This window comes from Rhinopithecus roxellana, chromosome 20 (genome assembly GCF_007565055.1).
Source record: "Rhinopithecus roxellana isolate Shanxi Qingling chromosome 20, ASM756505v1, whole genome shotgun sequence".
NCBI classification, from domain to species: domain Eukaryota; kingdom Metazoa; phylum Chordata; class Mammalia; order Primates; family Cercopithecidae; genus Rhinopithecus; species Rhinopithecus roxellana.
In genome coordinates, this window is record NC_044568.1 from 74,310,183 (window position 1) to 74,330,025 (window position 19,843).

Here is a 19,843-nt window from a genome sequence, read left to right on the forward strand (position 1 = left end):
CTGGTCTCAAACTCCTGACCTCAGGTGATCTGCCCACGTCGACCTCCCAAAGTGTTGGGATTACAGGTGTGAGCCATGCGCCCAGCCTAAAATTTCTTCAAGTATAAAATTCTTTAGTTCCGGCCGGGCGCGGTGGCTCAAGCCTGTAATCCCAGCACTTTGGGAGGCCGAGACAGGCGGATCACAAGGTCAGGAGATCGAGACCATGCTGGCTAACACGGTGAAACCCCGTCTCTACTAAAAATACAAAAAAGTAGCCGGGTGAGGTGGTGGTGCCTGTAGTCCCAGCTACTCGGGAGGCTGAGGCAGGAGAATGGCGTGAACCCGGGAGGCGGAGCTTGCAGTGAGCTGAGATCTGGCCACTGCACTCCAGCCTGGGTGACAGAGCGAGACTCTGTCTCAAAAAAAAACAAAAACAAAAACAAAACAAAACAAAAAATTCTTTAGTTCCTAAGCCTCCTGCAGGAGACAGGAACTAAAGAAAAAACATGAATAATAGCAGCTTAAATAAGACAGATGTTTCTTTTTCTCTGTCATAATAGAAATTTAGAGGTAGGCTGTTCAGAGCTGGTATGGCAGCTTCATGAGTTAAATATCCCAGATACCTGCTTTTATTTAAACATTTTAATAATCTTACCATATTTATACAAGCCTTCCATTCTTAAGTTGGCCTCATGGTCCAAGGTTGCTGCTGGAGCTCCAGCCATTATATCTATATTTCAATCACCAAGACCAAGGAAGGGAAAGTAGGGCAAGGGAGCATATGGGTGCTGAATCAGCACTACTCCCTTATCTGCAGGCCAGCACTACTCCCTTATCTGCAGGCCAGCACTACTCCCTTATCTGCAGGCACACATTCTAAGACCCCTCCTAATGGATGCCTGAAACTGCAGATAGTAATGAATTCTACATATACTGTTTTTTTTCTGTACATACATGCCTATGATAAAGTTTCATTTGTAAATTTGGCATAATAAAAGATTAATAGCAGTAATTTATAATAAAATAGAACAATTATAACAATATGCCAGTATCACTACTCCTGCACTTTAGAGGCGTTATTTTTATTATTATTATTATTTTTTTGAGACAGAGTCTAGCTCTGTCCTCCAGGCTGGAGTGCAGTGATGGAATCTTGGCTCACTGCAACATCTACCTCCCATGTTCAAGCGATTCTCTTGCCTCAGCCTCCCAAGTAGCTGGGATTACAAGCATGCACCACGCCCAGCTAGTTTTTGTATTTTTAGTAGAGACGAGGTTTCACCATGTTGGCTAGGCTTGTCTCAAATTCCTGACCCCAAGTGAGCCACCCGCCTCAGCCTCCCAAAGTGCTGGGATTACAGGCATGAGCCACTGCGCCCAGCCAGGAGCATTACTGAGTAAATTCGGGTTACTTACACATAAGCACTACAGTACCATGGCAGTCAGTCTGATAACCGATATGGCTGTTAAGTGACTAAACTGGCAGGGAGGGTCTGCAGCGTGGATCTGCTGGACAAAGGGATGATTCACGCCCCAGATGGGACTGGGGGAGATTTCATCGCACTCCTCAGAAGGGTGCACAATTTAAAACTTATACATTATTTATTTCTGAAATTTTTCATTTATTTCATTTCATTTATTTATTTCATTTCATTTACTGTTTTTCTGTCTCAGTTGACCATGGATAACCAAAACCATGTGTATTAGTTTGCCCTCATGCTGCTATGAAGAAATACTCAATACTGGGTAATTTATTGAGGAAGGAGATGTAATTGACTCACAGTTCCGCACGGCTGAGGAGGCCATGGCAGAAGGAGAAGCAAACATGTCCTCCTTCACATGGCGGCAGGAAGAAGAATGAGGGTGCCATGAAGTCAGGGAGCTCCCTTTTAAAACCATTAGATCTTGTGAGAATTAACTCACTATCATGAGAACAGGTCGGGGGAAACTGCCCCTATGATTCAGTTATCTCCAGCTGGTCCCTCCGATGACACATGGGGATTAACGGAACTACAATTCAGGATGAGGTGTGGATGGGGACACAGCCAAACCATATAGCCGTGGAAAGTGAAACCTTGGATCAGAGGGACACCTGTACATCTAATTGTCCAGAACTTAGTCATGGGACCACCTCTATTCACAAGGGACCCTGGGAAGTGCTGTGTTTCAGCTGGGCACACAGCACTTCCCAACAAGAAGTTTCTGTTGGGCCTGGGCATGGTGGCTCATGCCTGTAGTTCTAGCCCTTTGGGAGGCTGAGGCAGGTGGATCACCTGAAGTCAGGAGTTCGAGACCAGCCTGACCAATATGGTGAAACCCTGTCTCTACTAAAAATACAAAAATTAGCCAGGTGTGATGGCATGTGCCTGTAATCCCAGCTACTCGGAAGGCTGAGACAGGAGATTGCTTGAACTCGGGAGGCGGAGGTTGCAGTGAACCAAGACTGCGCCACTGCACTCCATCCTGGGTGACAGAGCGAGACTCTGTCTCAGAAAATAAAGAAGTTTCTGTTGGGAAGGAAGGAGAAATTGTGTAGGCAGTCAGTCGTCTCTGCTGCATCCCTTCTGCAGAAATGGTTATATGTTCTTTGTTCTTTAAACACGTGTGGTTTCTTAGCATATCGCAGGATAGATCATGTTTTCAATTGACAGGTGGAGCATCTTGCTAAGTGGGAGAGCTGAGAGTGCAACCTCAAGTCTGTCCAGTTCCAAAACTGTGCCGTTACTTACCCCTAAAGGATTAACTGCAGCACAGTTGCCAGTAGGGATGGGTTGTTTAGATGGGAGTGTTCTAGCTGCAAAGCAAAACAAGAGTAAGAAACCATGAGGTATGGCATATCTCAAACCATGCTGTACAGCTGTTCAGGTGACATCCAGGGGGCCTTGGTTCAGTCATCCGGCCCTTGCGCCCCACCGCACTGTGGCCTATTGATTGAAGAGAACAAACAGTGATGGAATCAGAGAGTAGGTCGAGTTCCCGGAGTCTCATTATATCCCCTTGAAATTGGTGCCAGCATTTTTTTTTTTTTTTTTTTTTTTTTTTTTGCATTTACTAAAAATGTTATCTGTGTTCATACGCCAGCTGGAAAATTTCCTGAAAGACTTAAAAAAAAGACTCCAAAACCAGGCCAAATGCAGTGTTGAGGGCAACTTAAATGTCTGCCAATAGCAGGACCTTGGGGACACCGTGGAGTGATGAGGCTTTGAGCAGGGGTACACCATGGAGCGATGTGGCTTTGAGCAGGGGTACACAGTGGAACAATGTGGCTTTGAGCAGGGATAATTAGAAGACACAGCTGTTGGAACACCAAGGATTTTATTTTTCAACAACAAAGGAAATGATTTCAGCAAAGGACCAAGTTGTATGTGCGCTGTCATCACTGAGATAAAATGCATAATGTGTGTGGGCAGGACTGGAAGGGAGGTGGATACATGAAAACATTGTCTTTTTAAGGGTCAAGATTATAGGATAGTAAATTTTTTAATGGCTTTTGGCTAAACATGCATTTATCCTCTCACCAGGCAGTCTCATTCTTAAGTGTATATGGAAAAAAAGAAAAAAGCAAAGGCAGTGCTTAGAATGTTCTCAGCATCTTGACTCATAATCGCCCCAAACTGGAAACAGCTCCAGTGTCCATTAACAAGACTGTGGAGAAATAAATTGTGATATAATTATACAATCTATGGCCGAGTAGTAAAAAGGAATGGAATGCGAATACACACAATTTGGGTTTATCTCACAGATAATTATAGTGATCAAAAGAAGCCAGACACAAAAGAGGAGGTACATTGAGATATCGTTTACATGAAGTTCGGTCGGGTGCGGTGGCTTACGCCTTCTAATCCCAGCACTTTGGGAGGCCGAGGCGGGAAGATTGCTTGGGCTCCGGAGTTCGAGACCAGCCTGGGCAAAATGGGAAAACCTGATCTCTACCGAAAATACAAAACTTAGCTGGGTGTGGTGGCATGCACCTGTAGTCCCACCTACTTGGGAGGCTGAGGTGGAAGGGTCACTTGAGCCTGGGAGGCGAAGGTTGCAGTGAGCTGACGTTGTGCCACTGCACGTCAGCCTTGGTGACAGAGCAAGTTGTCTCAAAAAAACATCAGATCGGCAGGGCAGGTGGATCACCTGAGGTCAGGAGTTTGAGACCAGCCTGGCCAACATGGTGAAACTCCGTCTCTACTAAAAATACAAAAATTAGCCAGGTGCGGTGGTGGATGCCTGCAATCCCAGCTACTCAGGAGGCTGAGGCAGGAGAATTGCTTGAACCTGGGAGGCAGAGGTTGCAATGAGCCGAGATTATGCCAGTGCATTCCAGCCTGGGTGACACAGCAAGACTCTGTCTTAAAAACTAAAAAAAAATCAGATCATTCCTGAACAAATATTCATCTCAGGTTAGATTTTTCCAGTAAATAAGGTTCAGAGGCAGCGGCAAGTGGAGGAAATTGAACAGGTAATACCCTTTAGAGCGATTTGCATCTGGACTGTTCAGAAGGCAAGCCAATGAGAGAGGAAGGAGTTGTGGTCCAGGGTAAGATGGGGCAGAACCACCTGGGCCTTCAGCCGTGCAGAGGGGGTCTGAATTTCATGGGAGGCGTTGGGAACAGCTGGAGAAGAAATTATATCTGATCCATATTCCAGGAATTGGCAGAACAGCTATTCTGAGACTGCATGGGGTTGTGTGGTGCCTGGGTTTACTTACAGAGCTTCTGGGGCCCCAGGAGGCTCTCCATCTGTGGTTCCAATTAACGCCTGTGTCGCCACCCAGAAAGAAGCTGCCAACCACAGAGGCCTCGTAAAAGCCACCTGCTGCTGTTGATGCTCTCTTGGACTCTGCCCCAAAGCAGCCCAGTACACCTGGCACAGGGCAGGACGCAGGGAGGCTGAGTTCCTAGCAACCCTGTATTGGTTTTCCCAGCTCTGCTGTCGATAAGCAATTGTAGGTACCTTTTGGAATTGGGAACCCTGAGCTCACCAGTTCCTTTTGCATAGATGAGAAAACCTAGTCTAGAGTGCAGTGTCCTCAAATGGCTGGTGCAGCCTGTGATCCACAGCTCCGCAAAGTTTCCAGAGGGTGGTTGGCTTTTGTTCTGAATCTAATGAGACTTAGCGGGCGGCTCTTGGTGCCTGGCACTGGCTGAATGCCCAGGTTGGGGCAGGCAGAGCAGATGAGGCATCTCCCGGCGAGGGTGGGTGGAGCTGCTTATGAAACGTATCATCGTAGCCCAGGAGCTGGGACACTGACGCTTGGAGATGGTGCTCATGTTGGAGGATGGGAAAGGCTTCCCTAGGAAGTGACATTTGTGCTGCCATCTGCTGGGTGATGAGGAATGGCCTGGATGGGACAGGAATGGTGGTAGAGACAGGGCCTGTGTACGGTAAAGGAAGGGGAGAGTTACAGGACAAGATGAGTTGAGGGAAGTGTGGTTGGCAACTCTTAAGAGCACCCGGAGGCCATCGAAGGAGGAGGGTGACGAGATTGACCTTATTTTCATGGGCATCTCAGCTGGGCTGAGTGTGCCGGAACCGGCCATTGCAGGAACACAGTCACCCCCGAGGGGAGGTGATCAACAGGTGGAATTCTGTCACTTAATAACAGTAGTCACCAGCTAACTGAGTGCTTTCTGTTAGGTCAAACTATATGAAATTACTAATATTCATTTCTTATCCATAGAAACAGCCATTTCTTAGGGTTCAACCTAATATTACCAGGCACTGTGCTTGGTGACATCATGTGTATCTATATGATTTATGAAATAATGTATCCATGCAAATATACCTCACATGTAAGATTGTAATTCTTACATGTCACCCTCACAATGACCCTGTGAAGCAAGCCTTGTGGGTTTTTTTAAAATAATTTTTTATTTTTGTAGAGATGGCGTTTTGCCATATGGCTGGGCTGATCTCAAACTCCTGACCTCAAGTGATCTCCCGCCTCTGGCTCCTAAAGTGTGGGTATTACAAGCATGAGCCACCACACCTGGCCAAGCAAGCCTTGTTGTTCCCATTTTACAGATGAGGAAACTGAGACTTAGAGAAATAAAGTGTTAGCCGTGTTTATATTGCCAGTCAGTAGTTGAGTCAGGATTTGAACTGAGGTCTCAAAGCCTTGACCTCAAAGCCTGGGCCCAAAACAATACTGCTGGTTCCAGAAACCTCCAGAGGTGAAAGGCTTCAGAGAGGCAGTACAGGGTAGAGGTTAGCCCTTTGCAGTCCAGACGTCCTGGGTTTGAATCCCAGCTCTGCCCCTTGCTAGCCACGTCACCTTGGGGAGGAGATTAACTAGCTTCTTTGTGCCTTAGTTTACTCATCATATATAGGAAGGAGCACCTCGTAGGTTTTTTGTGAGGATTGAATGAACTGATGTTTGTAAAAATGCTTAGAACTATGCCTGGGGCGGTGGTCTTGGTATAAGCATGAGCTGTTAATCGTAACCGTCCTTGTCATTGGTGGTGCTGTCCCTGTGCTTCACCAGGTGCACGGGCACCCCTGTGGCAGCAGCCCAGCTCTAACATTTTGCTTCCTGGAGGTACCGGTTACGTCTAGACTTTGTCCAGCACAACCCTGCCCTGGGAGGATGGGATGAGGGAACGTTCATCAACTCCCCGCATCTGTTCTCTACTCCAGAGGTTCTACGTGGCCTCCTCCCGGCAGCTGAAGCGCCTCGAGTCCGTCAGCCGCTCCCCAGTCTATTCCCATTTCAACGAGACCTTGCTGGGGGTCAGCGTCATTCGAGCCTTCGAGGAGCAGGAGCGCTTCATTCACCAGAGTGACCTGAAGGTGGACGAGAACCAGAAGGCCTATTACCCTAGCATCGTGGCCAACAGGTGGGCATGGTGGGCCCACAGGAGGAGGTGGAGGAGGCCGCCTTAGCACCTTGTGCCATTGCCTCGATCTCTTCCTCGTATCTTCAGCTGGGTACAAAGCCAAACCTGGGCCTTTGCAGAAAGGATGGAGAGAGGCTTGATGAGCGTGGAGGACAGATGAATCATTAAGGGCAGACAGCAGCACTGTAGACAGGTAGTGCCAGGGGCATTTAAGTGCAGGGACACAGTTGTTCTGGAGTCAGAAAGCCCTGCAGGTGTTTCCCATTAACTGTCGTCCTAGTGAGGCAAGACTTTCAGTGACAGACTTTGCTATTGAGTATCTTCATGCTGCTGTTCCTGTCTGGGGGTGATCATGCACCCCTGGGTGAAGTGTGTCAGAAGCAATTTACTAATACTAAACTGAACCATATGAGATTGTCATCTTGTGGGCCAGATGTCATGGCTAAGGCCTATAATCTCAGTACTTTGGGAGGCTGAGGCAGGAGGATCCCTTGAGGCCAGGGATTCCAGGCCAGCCTGGGCAACTATAGCAAGACCCCCATCTCTCTTAAAAAAAAAAAAAAAGTAGCCTGTCATGGTGGTGTGTGCCTGTAGTCCTAGCTTCTCGAGACGCTGAGGCTGGAGGATTGTTTGAGCCCAGGAGTTCAAAGTTGCATTGAGCTATGATTGCACCACTGCACTCCAGCCTGGGCGACAGAATGAGATCCTGTCTCTGGAAAAACAAAAAAAGGAGATGGGGGTGGGAGATTGACACCTTGTGGATCACAGATAATAGCATCAATCCAAAAGAGGCAGAAGTTTGCTAATAGTTTGCTGAATTTAGAGAAATGTCTGACTTACCCCTAAAATAGCATCTCTCTTACCCATTTGCATCCTGATGGACTTTTCTGAAAAAGTGACAACACCCCAGAGGTGTCCCATAACCATGAGCCCATCTTACACACTCTAATCCCAAGTATAAACCTGGGTGGGCCAACCCTGAATGACGAGGGACCTTGACTTCCCTTGCAGAATTTTTAGGGAGTTTGTCACAATCTGGCTGTGTCTGCCGGAGTAGTAAGGATCAATCACATGGTTCATAAGGGCTGCAATGGAGAAAAGATCAACACCCCATCTTCCTAGAATGCTTTATATTAGAACATTAAAGTAGTAGTTATAGTGCTATATGATATCATATATAGTGCTATATGATAGTGCTATAGTGCTATAAGCATGAGCTTATAGCACTATAAGTGCTATAGTGCTATATGATATCATACAAAGCCTAGCTTTAAACAAATAAGGTGGCCAGGCGCGGTGGCTCACGTCTGTAATCCCAGCACTTTGGGAGGCCAAGGCGGGTGGATCACCTGAAGTCAGGAGTTCGACACGAGCCTGGTCAACATGGTAAAACTCCATCTATATTAAAAATACAAAAAAAAAAAAAATTAGCTGGGCATGGTGGTGGGTGCCCAACTACTTGGGAGGCTGAGGCAGAAGAATCACTTGAACCCAGGAGGCAGAGGTTTCAGTGAGCCCAGTCTGCGCCATTGCACTCCAGCCTGGGCAACAAGAGCAAAACTCCATCTCAAAAAATCATAGAATAGCACAGGAGAGAAGAGAAGAATAAAATAAAAAGTAAAATAAAGTAGTTCTGATGCTACGTGATACCATACGAAATCTAGCTTTAAACAAATAAGTTGACCGGGCACAGTGTTCACACCTGTAATCCCAGCACTTTGGGTGGCCAAGGCAGGAGGGTCGCTTGAGACCAAGAGTTCGAGACCAGCCTGGGCACTGTAGGGAGACCCTGTCCCTGAAAAAAAAGAAAAAAATAAACAACAGCAACAAAAATTAGCCAGGTGTGGTGGCGTGGGCCTATAGTCCCAGCTACTCAGGCTGAGGCAGGGAGATCACTTGAACCTGGAAGGTTGAGGCTGCAATGAGCTGTGGTCATGTCATCCACACTCCAGCCTGGATGACAGAGCAAGACCCCATCTCAAAAAAACAAAACGACAGAAAACAAGATTTCCATTTCAATTTTAAAGGATAAAATAGTGTATTTTCACATTTTGAAATGAAGAAGAGTCTGGGTTTGGGAACGTTCCAGTGATGTTTACTCGTGCTCGTTACCCTCTGCCCTCTCAGATCTGTCTCGTAGCAAGAGACTGTTCTTTTCTACTTGTGCTTAGCCAAAAGGCTGAGAAATAATGATGGTTATTTTTAAATCACTGGTGTCTCTTATAGTTGATGTCTTCTTAGTATTTAGGAATTTCCAGGACGTCTTTTTTGTTGTTGTTAATGCATTATATATGTGTGTGTGTATATATATACACACACATGTATATATGTGTGTGTGTATATATATGTGTATATATACACATACACACACAGAGAGAGAGAGAGAGATGATTACAGGCGTTAGCCACTGCGCCCGGCCTATATGTATATATCTTAAAGACTTTAATGAGAAAAAAGTTGGTTTTTAAAAAGGCAAGCTTCAGATTCCAGGGAAGATTGCCTCTGGAGAGCTGTGTTTTAATCCATGGGTTTGCCAGATTCATGAGGATTTACTGGCATCGTGCCCTTTCGGCCCTCCCTCCTCTGCGCCCATTATGCATGTTTTGAAAAAGCAGTGCCAGAAAAGACTCTCTGGAACTATTGTGGAGTTACTTGAGTTAGCAAAGAATCCCCTTCTGCCCCCAAGAGCTGTAAGCCAAGTCTGTGTAAAGCTGACTCCACGCCTGTTTGTCTGCCTGTATGTCTTGGCGCAGGTGGCTGGCCGTGCGGTTGGAGTGTGTGGGCAACTGCATCGTTCTGTTTGCTGCCCTGTTCGCGGTGATCTCCAGGCACAGCCTTAGTGCGGGCTTGGTGGGCCTCTCAGTGTCTTACTCATTGCAGGTAAGAAGGGATGCTCGTGACTGGATTATTAAAGTCTGTTAATGGGGGAGCCAGTTGTCCTTTTCTTTGGATTCCAACTCCAACAGCAACGGGGGAGAGGAACGTGGGAGGCATGGAGTTTCAGGAGTGGGTACAGTGCCTGGTGACCAACTACAGCAGGAGAGGGATTTGACATGAGTCCAATATTTTCCTGTCAGTCACCGAGATTCCTTGGTGGCCCAAGAGGATACTTCCAGCTACGAGGGGAATGCTTTTAAAACTATGAATTTCCCTCTAAGAACTGCTTTAGCTGCATCTCACGAATGGTGATACATTGTGTTTTCATATTGTCACCTGGTTAAAAATATTTTCCAGTTTCTTATTACTTTTGTGACCCATGAGTTATTTTGGAAACGTGGTATGTGCTTAGGAGATAGCAAGGTGGCAGGCCTGGGTGATGGCTATAGCTGGGTTTGTTCATTTCTGTACCTTTCTTACCTGTTTCATAATTCATTACTTTTTTTTTTTTTTTTTTTTTTGGAGACAGAGTCTCACTCTGTTGCCCAGGCTGGAATGCTGTGGCGTGATCTTGGCTCACTGCAACCTCTGCCTCCTGGGTTCAAGTGATTCTCCTGCCTCAGCCCCCCAAATAGCTGGGGTTACAGGCGTGCATCACCACAGCTGACTAATTTTTGTATTTTTAGTAGCAACTGATGGGGTTTCGCCATGTTGGCCAGGCTGGTCTCAAACCCCTGACCTCAGGTGATCTGCCTGCCTTGGCCTCCCATAATTCATACTTGTTGAAAATAATTTGTTTCCTGTTATCTCAGTGGAAAAAGAAAAGAAAGAAAAATATGCCTGCTCATTCTAGAAATGCCACGTGACTCTTCCACTTGCAGGTCACCACGTACTTGAACTGGCTGGTTCGGATGTCATCTGAGATGGAAACCAACATCGTGGCCGTGGAGAGACTCAAGGAGTATTCAGAGACTGAGAAGGAGGTAGGCAAGGGCCCCTGGCCGGACCTGTAGGTCTTTGGTGTAGCTTTACCCCGAGGAGATCTCTGAGCCCTATCCTGTGCACCTCTGCCTCTGAGCAGGAGAGTGAACTGGATACCCCACCAGGTAGAAGTGCGTCTTACGCTTGTCCAGTCTTTTTGCAGCACTTACTTAGAGCTCAGTTTTAGGGTGAAAATAATTTACCGGCTTTCCCCAGGATTTGGGGTATCCATATACGAGACTGTGGGATGCTGTCAGCGTGTTCAGAAGGTATTCACATTGTGAAGAAGGTCCCCCTCTAGTTCTCTTTCATAAGTTTGAACAGTATCACAGAGAAAGTCTTGGTCTGGTGCTAGCAGGTCTTTAACACCTTAGCAGTTGAGATGATCTCCCTTCAACAGACAGCTAAACAGCAGCCTTCACACTTAGACCCTCAACAGGATGGCCTCTGTCTATCAAAAATAACCTTCTGTTGTTTGTTATATATTTGGTTTTTTTGTATGTGAGATGGAGTCTCACTGGTGCCCAGGCTGGAGTGCAGAGGTGTGATCTCGGCTCACTGCAACCTCCACCTCCCGGGTTCAAGTAATTCTCCCGCCTCAGCCTCCAGAATAGCTGGGATTACAGGTGCCTGCCATCATGCCTGGCTGATTTTTGTATTTTTAGTAGAGATGGGGGTTTCACTAAGTTGGCCAGGCTGGTCTCGAACTCTTGACCTCAGGTGATCCGCCTTCCTCAGCCTCCCAAAGTGCTGGGATTACAGGCTTGAGCCACTGCACCCGCCCTATTATGTATTTGTATGGGGGACTCCTGTTACGGAAAATACTACTACTTTTCCATTTGTGATTGTAATAAATATTCCTCTTAAGTTGAGAAATGAAGCCCAAGTGACTTGATTAAGCATATTAAAACAACAAGAGAATGAGTCCATGCATACTACACAAGTGATGTAGCCAGGAACTGACCAAAGTTTGGGAAACCCTGCAGTTGTTTAACCCCAGCCCTCTTTTGATAGATGGAGAAACAGGGAACCTGGGGAGGCACGATGGCGGATCCAAGGTCCCACATGGCTTGGTAGAACAGCCGGGACTAGCACCTGTGCCTCCAGTCTTTGATGTCGCGTTGCCCTTAATAACTGCCTTCTTAGGCCCGGAACACCAGCACGAGTAGGAACAGCAGTGATAATCACAGTAATGCCTGGCGACACCCCCACCCCCACCAGTAATGATAACAGGGACACACGTAGTGCCTTGTAGAATGTCAGACCCAGACCTAAACGTTTAACACAGAGTAATATGCTCAATTTACCCTGCCCTATGATTGATTTCTGAGACACAGTCTCACTCTTGCCCGGGCTGGAGTGTAGCGTGATCTCACTCGTTGCCGCCCAGGCTCAAGTGATTCTCCTACCTCTGCCTCCTGAGTGTCTGGTACCACAGGTGCACGCCATCACGCCCGCTGATTTTTGTATTTTTAGTAGAGATGGGGTTTGGCCGTGTTGCCCAGACTGGTCTCGATCTCCTGAGCTCGAGTGATCTTCCTGCCTTGGCCTCCCAAAGTGCTGGGGTTACAAGCGAGAGCCACCGTGCTTGGCCCAGCCCTATGATTTAGGTGTTATTATCACCCCAGTTTTACAAGTGAGGAAACTGAGACAAAAAGATGAAGTTATTTGCCCGAGATCACATAGCTGGTAAATGGTAGACCTAGGTATTGAGCCTGTACCTTCTCGGAGACACTGTCCAGTGCCATGGGGGTCATGCTACACAGCCTCCTGAGGAGATATGCCCCTTGGGAGTGAGACGAAGGCCTCCGCAAGGTCTGTCCTCCTGAGAAATTCACAGAGGTGACCTCAACCCACTCCTTTAACATTCTAACTGGGTGAACCGGTCCGTGTCACGGGTGAGCATTGTAAGAATGGCATGAGTGCCCCCGTGAGGAACCAAGGGTGCATTACACCAGCAGCTTCCAACTTGACACTAAAATTTATTTAATTCATTTATAGGGCATTTCATTAGGTTGGATTTGGCTTGTTTTTTGTTTTTTTGGATGGAATTTTGCTTTTTTTGCCCAGGCTGGAATGCAGTGGCATGATCTCGGCTCACTGCAACCTCCACCTCCTGGGTTCAAGTGATTCTCCTGCCTCAGCCTCCCAAGTAGCTGGGATTACAAGCACCTGCCATCCTGCCCAGCTAACTTATTTCATTAGTTTTTATAATAGCCTCATTGACATGTGAATTTCACATGCCACGCAATTCACCTAGTTAAAGCATGCAGTTTGATTGAATTCAGTTTTGTTTTTTTGTTTGTTTGATACTGAGTCTGGCTGCAGGCTGGAGTGCAGTGGCATGATCTGAGCTCACTGCAACCTCCACCTCCTGGGTTCAAGCGATTCTCAGCCTCCTGAGTAGCTGGGATTACAGGCAATTTTTGTATTTTTAGTAGAGACAGGATTTCACCCTGTTGGCCCGGCTGGTGTCGGACTCCTGACCTCGTGATCCACCTGCCTCAGCCTTCCAAAGTGCTGGGATCACAGGTGTCAGCCACTACGCCCGGCCTGAGTTCAGTTTTCAAAAGCATTTTACTTTTGACTGACTTTTATATTTTTAGAAGGAGTGTGTTTGACAAACCCAAGAGAAAGTAATCGTCCTCATTAGTCCTACCACTATCCTGTATTTACACGTATTTTTATATACAGATAGAAAGTTCCACATACTTCTCTCCATTCCCTTCACTGTTTTTGTTATAGCATCTCCCCTTCAATTATGTACATAAATTATAAAATAGAGATATGCTTGTTATTTTAAAAAAGAAAATATCAATACAGGGCTGGACACAGTGGCCCACACTTGTAATCCCAGCACTTTGAGAGGCCAAGGTGGGTTGGTCACTTGAAGCCAGGAGTTCGAGACCAGCCTGGCCAACATGGTAAATCCCGTCTCTACTAAAAATACAAAAATTAGCCGGGCATGGTGGTGGGTGCCTGTAATTCCAGCCACTTGGGAGGCTGAGGTGGGAGGATCGCTGGAACCCAGGAGGTGGAGGTTGCAGTGAGCTGAGGTCATATCACTGCACTCCAGCCTGGGTGACAGAGCAAGACTCTATCTCAAAAAAAAAAAAAAAAAAAAAAAAAAACCAAAAAAATAAGTTTATGGCAGAGAATGAAAGTTGGTTCCTGTTGCCAGGCACGGTGGCTCATGCCTGTAATCCTAGCACTTTGGAAGACCGAGGCGGGCAGATCACAAGGTCAGGAGTTTGAGACCAGCCTGGCCAAAATGGTGAAACCCTGTCTCTACTAAAAGTAAATAAATTATCTGAGTGTGGTGGCACATGCCTGTAATCCCAGCTACCCAGCAGGCTGAGGCAGGAGAATTGATTGAACTGGGACCCGGGAGGCGGAGGTTGCAGTGAGCTGAGATCACGACATTGCACTCCAGCCAGGGCAACAAGAGCAAAACTCTGTCTTAAAAAAAAAAAAAAAAGAAAGTTTGTTCCTGTTTGCCCGGTTCCTCTCCTTCCCAGAGAAAGGCTCCATTAGCATTCAGGTGCGTTTCCCCCAGAACTTTCCTGTGTGGATTCCCACATACCCCCACGTGTTTGTTTGTTTCTTTTTCTTTTAACATAAGTGAGATCTACCTGTTATCCTGTGACACCTTTTCTTTAACCATGAGGCCCCTTTGCATCCGTGTATAATAATAGTCACTGCCTCTAAGGGCTGCTGTGAGGCTCAGATGAGATCATGGGTCTCAAGTGCTGAGCAGAGTAACTTGCATTAGGTGCATTGAAAGCGCTCAGTAACACTTACTTGTTGGCCGCGCGCAGTAGCTCAGGCCTGTAATCCTAGCACTTTGGCTCACTGCAACCTCTGCCTCCCAGGTTCTAGTTATCCTCCTGCCTCAGCCTCCCAAGTAGCTGAGATTACAGGCTCCCAACCATCAGGCTCAGCTAATTTGTGTATTTTTAGTAGAGCCAGGGTTTCACCGTGTTGGTCAGGCTGGTCTCAAACCCCTGACCTCAAGTGATCTGCCCGCCTCGGCCTCCCTAAGTGCTGGGATTACAGGTGTGAGCCACCGCGCCTGGCAACGCTGTTATTTTATGGCACACCCACAAAAGGGCTGCGTGTCTTGCCTAAAAGGTACCCGGCGTTTTCTTGTTATGTGCTGTCTGCTGTGCCCCAAGCTTGGCCATATGCTCTGCAGCCTGGTTCAGCACCTGTGTGTGCCCTAGAGGAACGTGCACACCCCGAGGCTAAAACCACCGAACCTGGCCCAGGCCACATCCCGCTGTGGGCCTCAGTAAATGCTGAACTGAACTACTTTTCGGAAGGAGGGTGGTATGTCCCTGGGCAAGTCACTGCCCCTCTCTGTGCCTCAGTCTTCTTGTGTGTAAACTGGGGATAGTAAAAGGATCCCCCACATGGGATTGCTGTGAGGACTGGATGAGGCACTGATACAGCTGCTGCTTTTATCCTTGTCTTCCTGCCGGGGTGGGCAGCCAGGATAGCTCACTGTTATTCTCATGCCTGTCCGGAGAAGACCACTCATTTTATTGACTCCGTTTGTTTATAAATATTTATTTTAAAAAAATTTTATCAAAAAATAAGTTTTTTTGGCATCTAAAAACAAAATTTACCCAACATATGTCAATATTTATGTTATTGTGTTCTTGTTTCTTTTTTTTTTTTGAGACGGAGTCCTGCTCTGTCGCCCGGGCTGGAGTGCAGTGGCCGGATCTCAGCTCACTGCAAGCTCCGCCTCCCAGGTTCACGCCATTCTCCTGCCTCAGCCTCCCGAGTAGCTGGGACTACAGGCGCCCAACACCACACCCGGCTATTTTTTTGTATTTTTAGTAGAGACGGGGTTTCACCGTGTTAGCCAGGACGGTCTCGATCTCCTGACCTTGTGATCCGCCCGCCTCGGCCTCCCTCGTGTTTCTTTTTTACTCACTGCGGTGTGAGGAGCAAATCACAAACATTTACTTTAGAGAAACAGAGACCACAGTGTAGATTTTACAAAATCACTTATTAAAATCTCTGTATTGTGCTCCTCAAATACCTAGAGCCAGCCTGTGCGTAAAATGTCACACTGCTGTCTAAACCTTAAAATTCTGCATCAGCCTAAAGATACGGATAAGATATACCTCCACTTGCTCTTTTGAAATATATCTATTACCTTATCCAACCTAATGATAGCTATCTAAAAAATTCTTTCTTCCATAGGAAGCCTCTGACAAGCTGTTATCCATTTCCTTGACGTTAAAAGAATCTGGGGGCAACATTTCTATTTTATCAGAAAAATTCTTATGAAGTTTACCTATCATGTTCACATTAAAGAACGTTGTCTGTAACCGGGCGCGGTGGCTCACGCCTGTAATCCCAGCACTTTGGGAGGTCGAGGTGGGCAGATCACCTGAGGTCAGGAGTTAGAGACCATCCTGGTCAACATGGTGAAACCCTGTCTCTACCAAATACACATAAATTAGCTGGGTGTGGTGGCGGGTGCCTGTAATCCCAGCTACTCAGGAGACTGAAGCAGGAGAATCATTTTAACCTGGGAGGCAGAGGTTGCAATGAGCTGAGATCATGCCACTGCACTCCAGCCTGGGAGACAGAATGAGACGCCATCTCAAAAAAAAAGCAATGTCTGTAGAAGTCAGTTATTCAGTTATTTTAAGAGAAAGGTGAACATGAACATCAGGTTAATTCTGGCAGACAAAAATGGACTACTGTGGTCCAGTCAGCCATTATGTATCACAGAGAGCTGCCGGCATTACAGAAGGTGTCTCTGTCCTACTGAGTGATGATTATGTCCCCTCAGTTTCTGTGCCTTCTACCACTGGTTCACTTTCTATGTCAGCAGCTATGTCACTCTTCTTGTTTATGTGCATATTTATTGAACACCTACTATGTACTCTGAGCCCTGGGATACAGCAGTGAACAATTAGAGCCTGTCCTCATGGAGTGGATGGTGCAGTGGGCGTGGGAGACAGTGTATACACTCAAGCGTACGAGCCCTGAGAGGGCTGGGGACAGGCAGTGCCCTGAAGAAGAAGGCAGCACGGGAGGGGACAGAGGGACACAGGGCTGGAAGGGCGCTCTGCATCGACCAGAGATCCACAGGATGCAAGGGGGTCTTTTGGGGAAGAACGTTCCAGGAAGGGCAACCCCCAAGTGCTGAGGCCTGGGAGGCCACCTTTGGCAGCAGCATGAGTAAGGGGGGGGGGGGGTCGGGGGAGTCACGGCTTTCCAGGATGGACTGGGAATTCCTTACTCTCTCCCTCTGCTGCAATCGAAGGCGCCTTGGCAAATCCAGGAGACAGCTCCGCCCAGCAACTGGCCCCAGGTGGGCCGAGTGGAATTCCGGAACTACTGCCTGCGGTACCGAGAGGACCTGGACTTCGTTCTCAGGCACATCAATGTCACCATCAATGGGGGAGAAAAGGTGGGTACACATGGCCCCATTCCTCTACCCATCCCCAGTCGGGCACAGGGTGCCACCAGGCTGATGAATCAAGCTGTGGCGTCTCCGCAGTCACTTACAGCTCCACACCTCCACTTGAATGGATTTTCCAGGGGATGGGAGTGGAGCATGGCAGTAAAAGCTGTTGAGAGCGCATCCAACTTGTAGAAGTGAAGGCTTTTAGGCGAACTGACAGTCCAAAGACCAAATGAGCCCCACAGATATGTTTTGGAAGATTTTTTTTTTTTTGAGACAGAGTCTCACTCTGTTGCCCAGGCTAGAGTGCAGTGGTGTCATCTCAGCCCACTGCAACCACAGCCTCCCAAGTCGGGGGACTGCGAGTGGTTGGGATTACAGGTGTGTGCCACTACACCTGGCTAGTTTTGTATTTTTTTGTAGAGATGGGGGTCTTTACTATGTTGCCCAGGCTGGTCTGGAACTCTTTAGCTCAACTGATCTGCCTGCCTCAGCTTCCCAAAGTGCTGGGATTACAGGAATCAGCCACCATTCCTGGCCCCGGAAGAATTTTGTTTGTTTGTTTGTTTGTTTTTTGAGGTAGAGTCTTACTCTGTTGCCCAGGCCAGAGTGCAGGGGCCCAATCTTAGCTCACTGCAACTTCTGCCTCCCCGAGTTCAAGTGATTCTCTTGCCTCAGCCTCCCGAGTAGCTAGGATTACAGGCGTGGTGGCTGATTTTTGTATTATTAGTAGAGATGGGGTTTTGCCATGTTGGCCAGGCTGGTCTTGAACTCCTGACCTCAAGTGATCCACCCGCCTCGGCCTCCCCAAGTGCTGGGATTTCAGGTGTGAACCACCACACCCAGCCTGGAAGAAATTTGAATAAGTTGCAAATACTAAAAAATCTGGAACACTTAATATAAAAATTTATTTTCTGCTTTTTTTGGAAGATCAGAACATCTGGCAACATTGGGCCTGGCTCTTTATAGACAGCCTGTGAGCCTCCTGGTTCACCCCAGTCCCTCCCTGTCCCATTCAGTGCCTACTTGGCCCCTCCAAGACATCAGAATCTGTGATCTCTAGAATAAGGGGTCACCATCCCTTCTAGGGGATGGCTTAAGGGAAGTGAGAACTCGTCAGAATTTTGGAACCTTCTCTTGGTTCTGAGCTTTTCTTGGAAGAGGTTCCTTGACCTGAGCGAGACCCTTAGGCTGTCCTCTGGAATCGTTCTGAGAATATTGCTGGCCGTTTGCTGGGGAACAAGGCTCCTTTCACCTCTGAACATATGGACTTGTTGAATTGTTCTTACGTCCCTCCCACAAAGCTCAGAACATTCTGTTCCCAGCAGATAATTTCTGTCTGAGATACAGAGAAGAGCAGAGTGGGTGATGTTCTTGCTGTCTTTTTTTTTTTATTTTGTTTTGTTTTGAGACAGGGTCTCACTCTGTCATCCAGGCTGGAGTCCAATGGTGCTATATCGGCTCACTGCAACCTCCGTCCCCAGGTTCAAGTGATTCTCCTGCCTCAGTCTCCTGAGTATCTGGGACTATAGGTGCCCGCCACCATGCCCAGCTAATTTTTGTAGTTTTAGTAGAGATGGAGTTTCACCATGTTGGCCAGGCTAATCTGAAACTCCTGACCTTCTGTGATCCACCCGCATTGGCCTCCCAAAGTGCTGGGACTATAGGCATGAGCCACCACGCCCCAGTCCTTATTGAGTCTTTATGACTTTGCTCACGTCATGAGAATTTTTGCACGCATGCTGCTCTGTGACACCCCTGTAGGAGGGTAGAGGAAGCCCACCTCTCAGGAGCCCAGCAGGAAGGGGAGAATTGGAGATCAGGAGCGTCAGTCATTGACCATTAGCTGGAGAACCTAGTTCCTTCAAGAGAGGATGCGCGGAGACCAGGTCATAGCAAAGGGCCAGAAGGTCTGCCTGAATCTTTCAGATATTTCAACAGCTCATGATGGGAAACTCACCATCAGAGGTGTGAAAAACAGCGTGGGGAAATGAGGAAATGCCTGATTATTACTTAAGAGTTACTTGAGTTGAAACAAATAGGGCTTTGTTGGAAATTCCTTCTGCCTCTTCTGTATCTCTTTTGAGGTCTCTAGTAACTTATAAAAAGCTGAGTAATTCCTTTCAGGAGCCTGGCAAAGGGAAGAGAGTCCTTCTTGACCTTCGACTGAAACACTTAAAGGAGTGTCTCTGGGCAGCAGGCGAGGGAGAGGGCTGTGGAGTTGGGTCGACCAGATGACTGATGCCTGAGGTGGGGCCGAGATGAGGGCACTGTGGGGCAGGGACCAGTCCGGATGCCAGCATTCCCACCACACCCGCACCCTTCCGTCCTGCAGGTCGGCATTGTGGGACGGACGGGAGCTGGGAAGTCATCCCTGACGCTGGGCTTATTTCGGATCAACGAGTCTGCCGAAGGAGAGATCGTCATCGATGGCATCAACATCGCCAGGATCGGCCTGCACGAGCTCCGCTTCAAGATCACCATCATCCCCCAGGTGGGGTCTGGGTGCGGCCCAGGCGGCGAGCCAGGGCTGGCAAGCCCTGTGATTGCACCAACAGTGAAGTGTGTATATTTTGGGGGCAAACATACATTTGGCCCTACTTTGTTGTTTTCTCGTTTTGTTTTGTGTTTTCTGAAACAGGATCTCGCTCTGTTGCCCAGGCTGGAGTGCACTGGCGCAATCTAAGCTCACGGCACCCTCCGTCTCTGAGGCTCAAGCGATTCTCCCATCCCAGCCTCCTGA

The 19,843-nt window shown here is 47.7% G+C and overlaps 1 protein-coding gene across 2 annotated transcripts in view; it reads left to right on the forward strand.

The window, feature by feature from the left end:
• ABCC1 (ATP binding cassette subfamily C member 1) overlaps positions 1-19,843 on the forward strand; it is a 192,732-nt gene that overhangs the window by 164,668 nt on the left and 8,221 nt on the right. For both annotated transcript variants that reach the window (XM_010370871.2, XM_030924928.1), the window contains 5 exons: positions 6,613-6,812; positions 9,566-9,692; positions 10,571-10,672; positions 16,960-17,106; positions 19,436-19,594. In XM_010370871.2, coding sequence (XP_010369173.2) covers positions 6,613-6,812; positions 9,566-9,692; positions 10,571-10,672; positions 16,960-17,106; positions 19,436-19,594 — 735 coding nt within the window. The remainder of the gene's footprint in view (positions 1-6,612; positions 6,813-9,565; positions 9,693-10,570; positions 10,673-16,959; positions 17,107-19,435; positions 19,595-19,843) is intronic.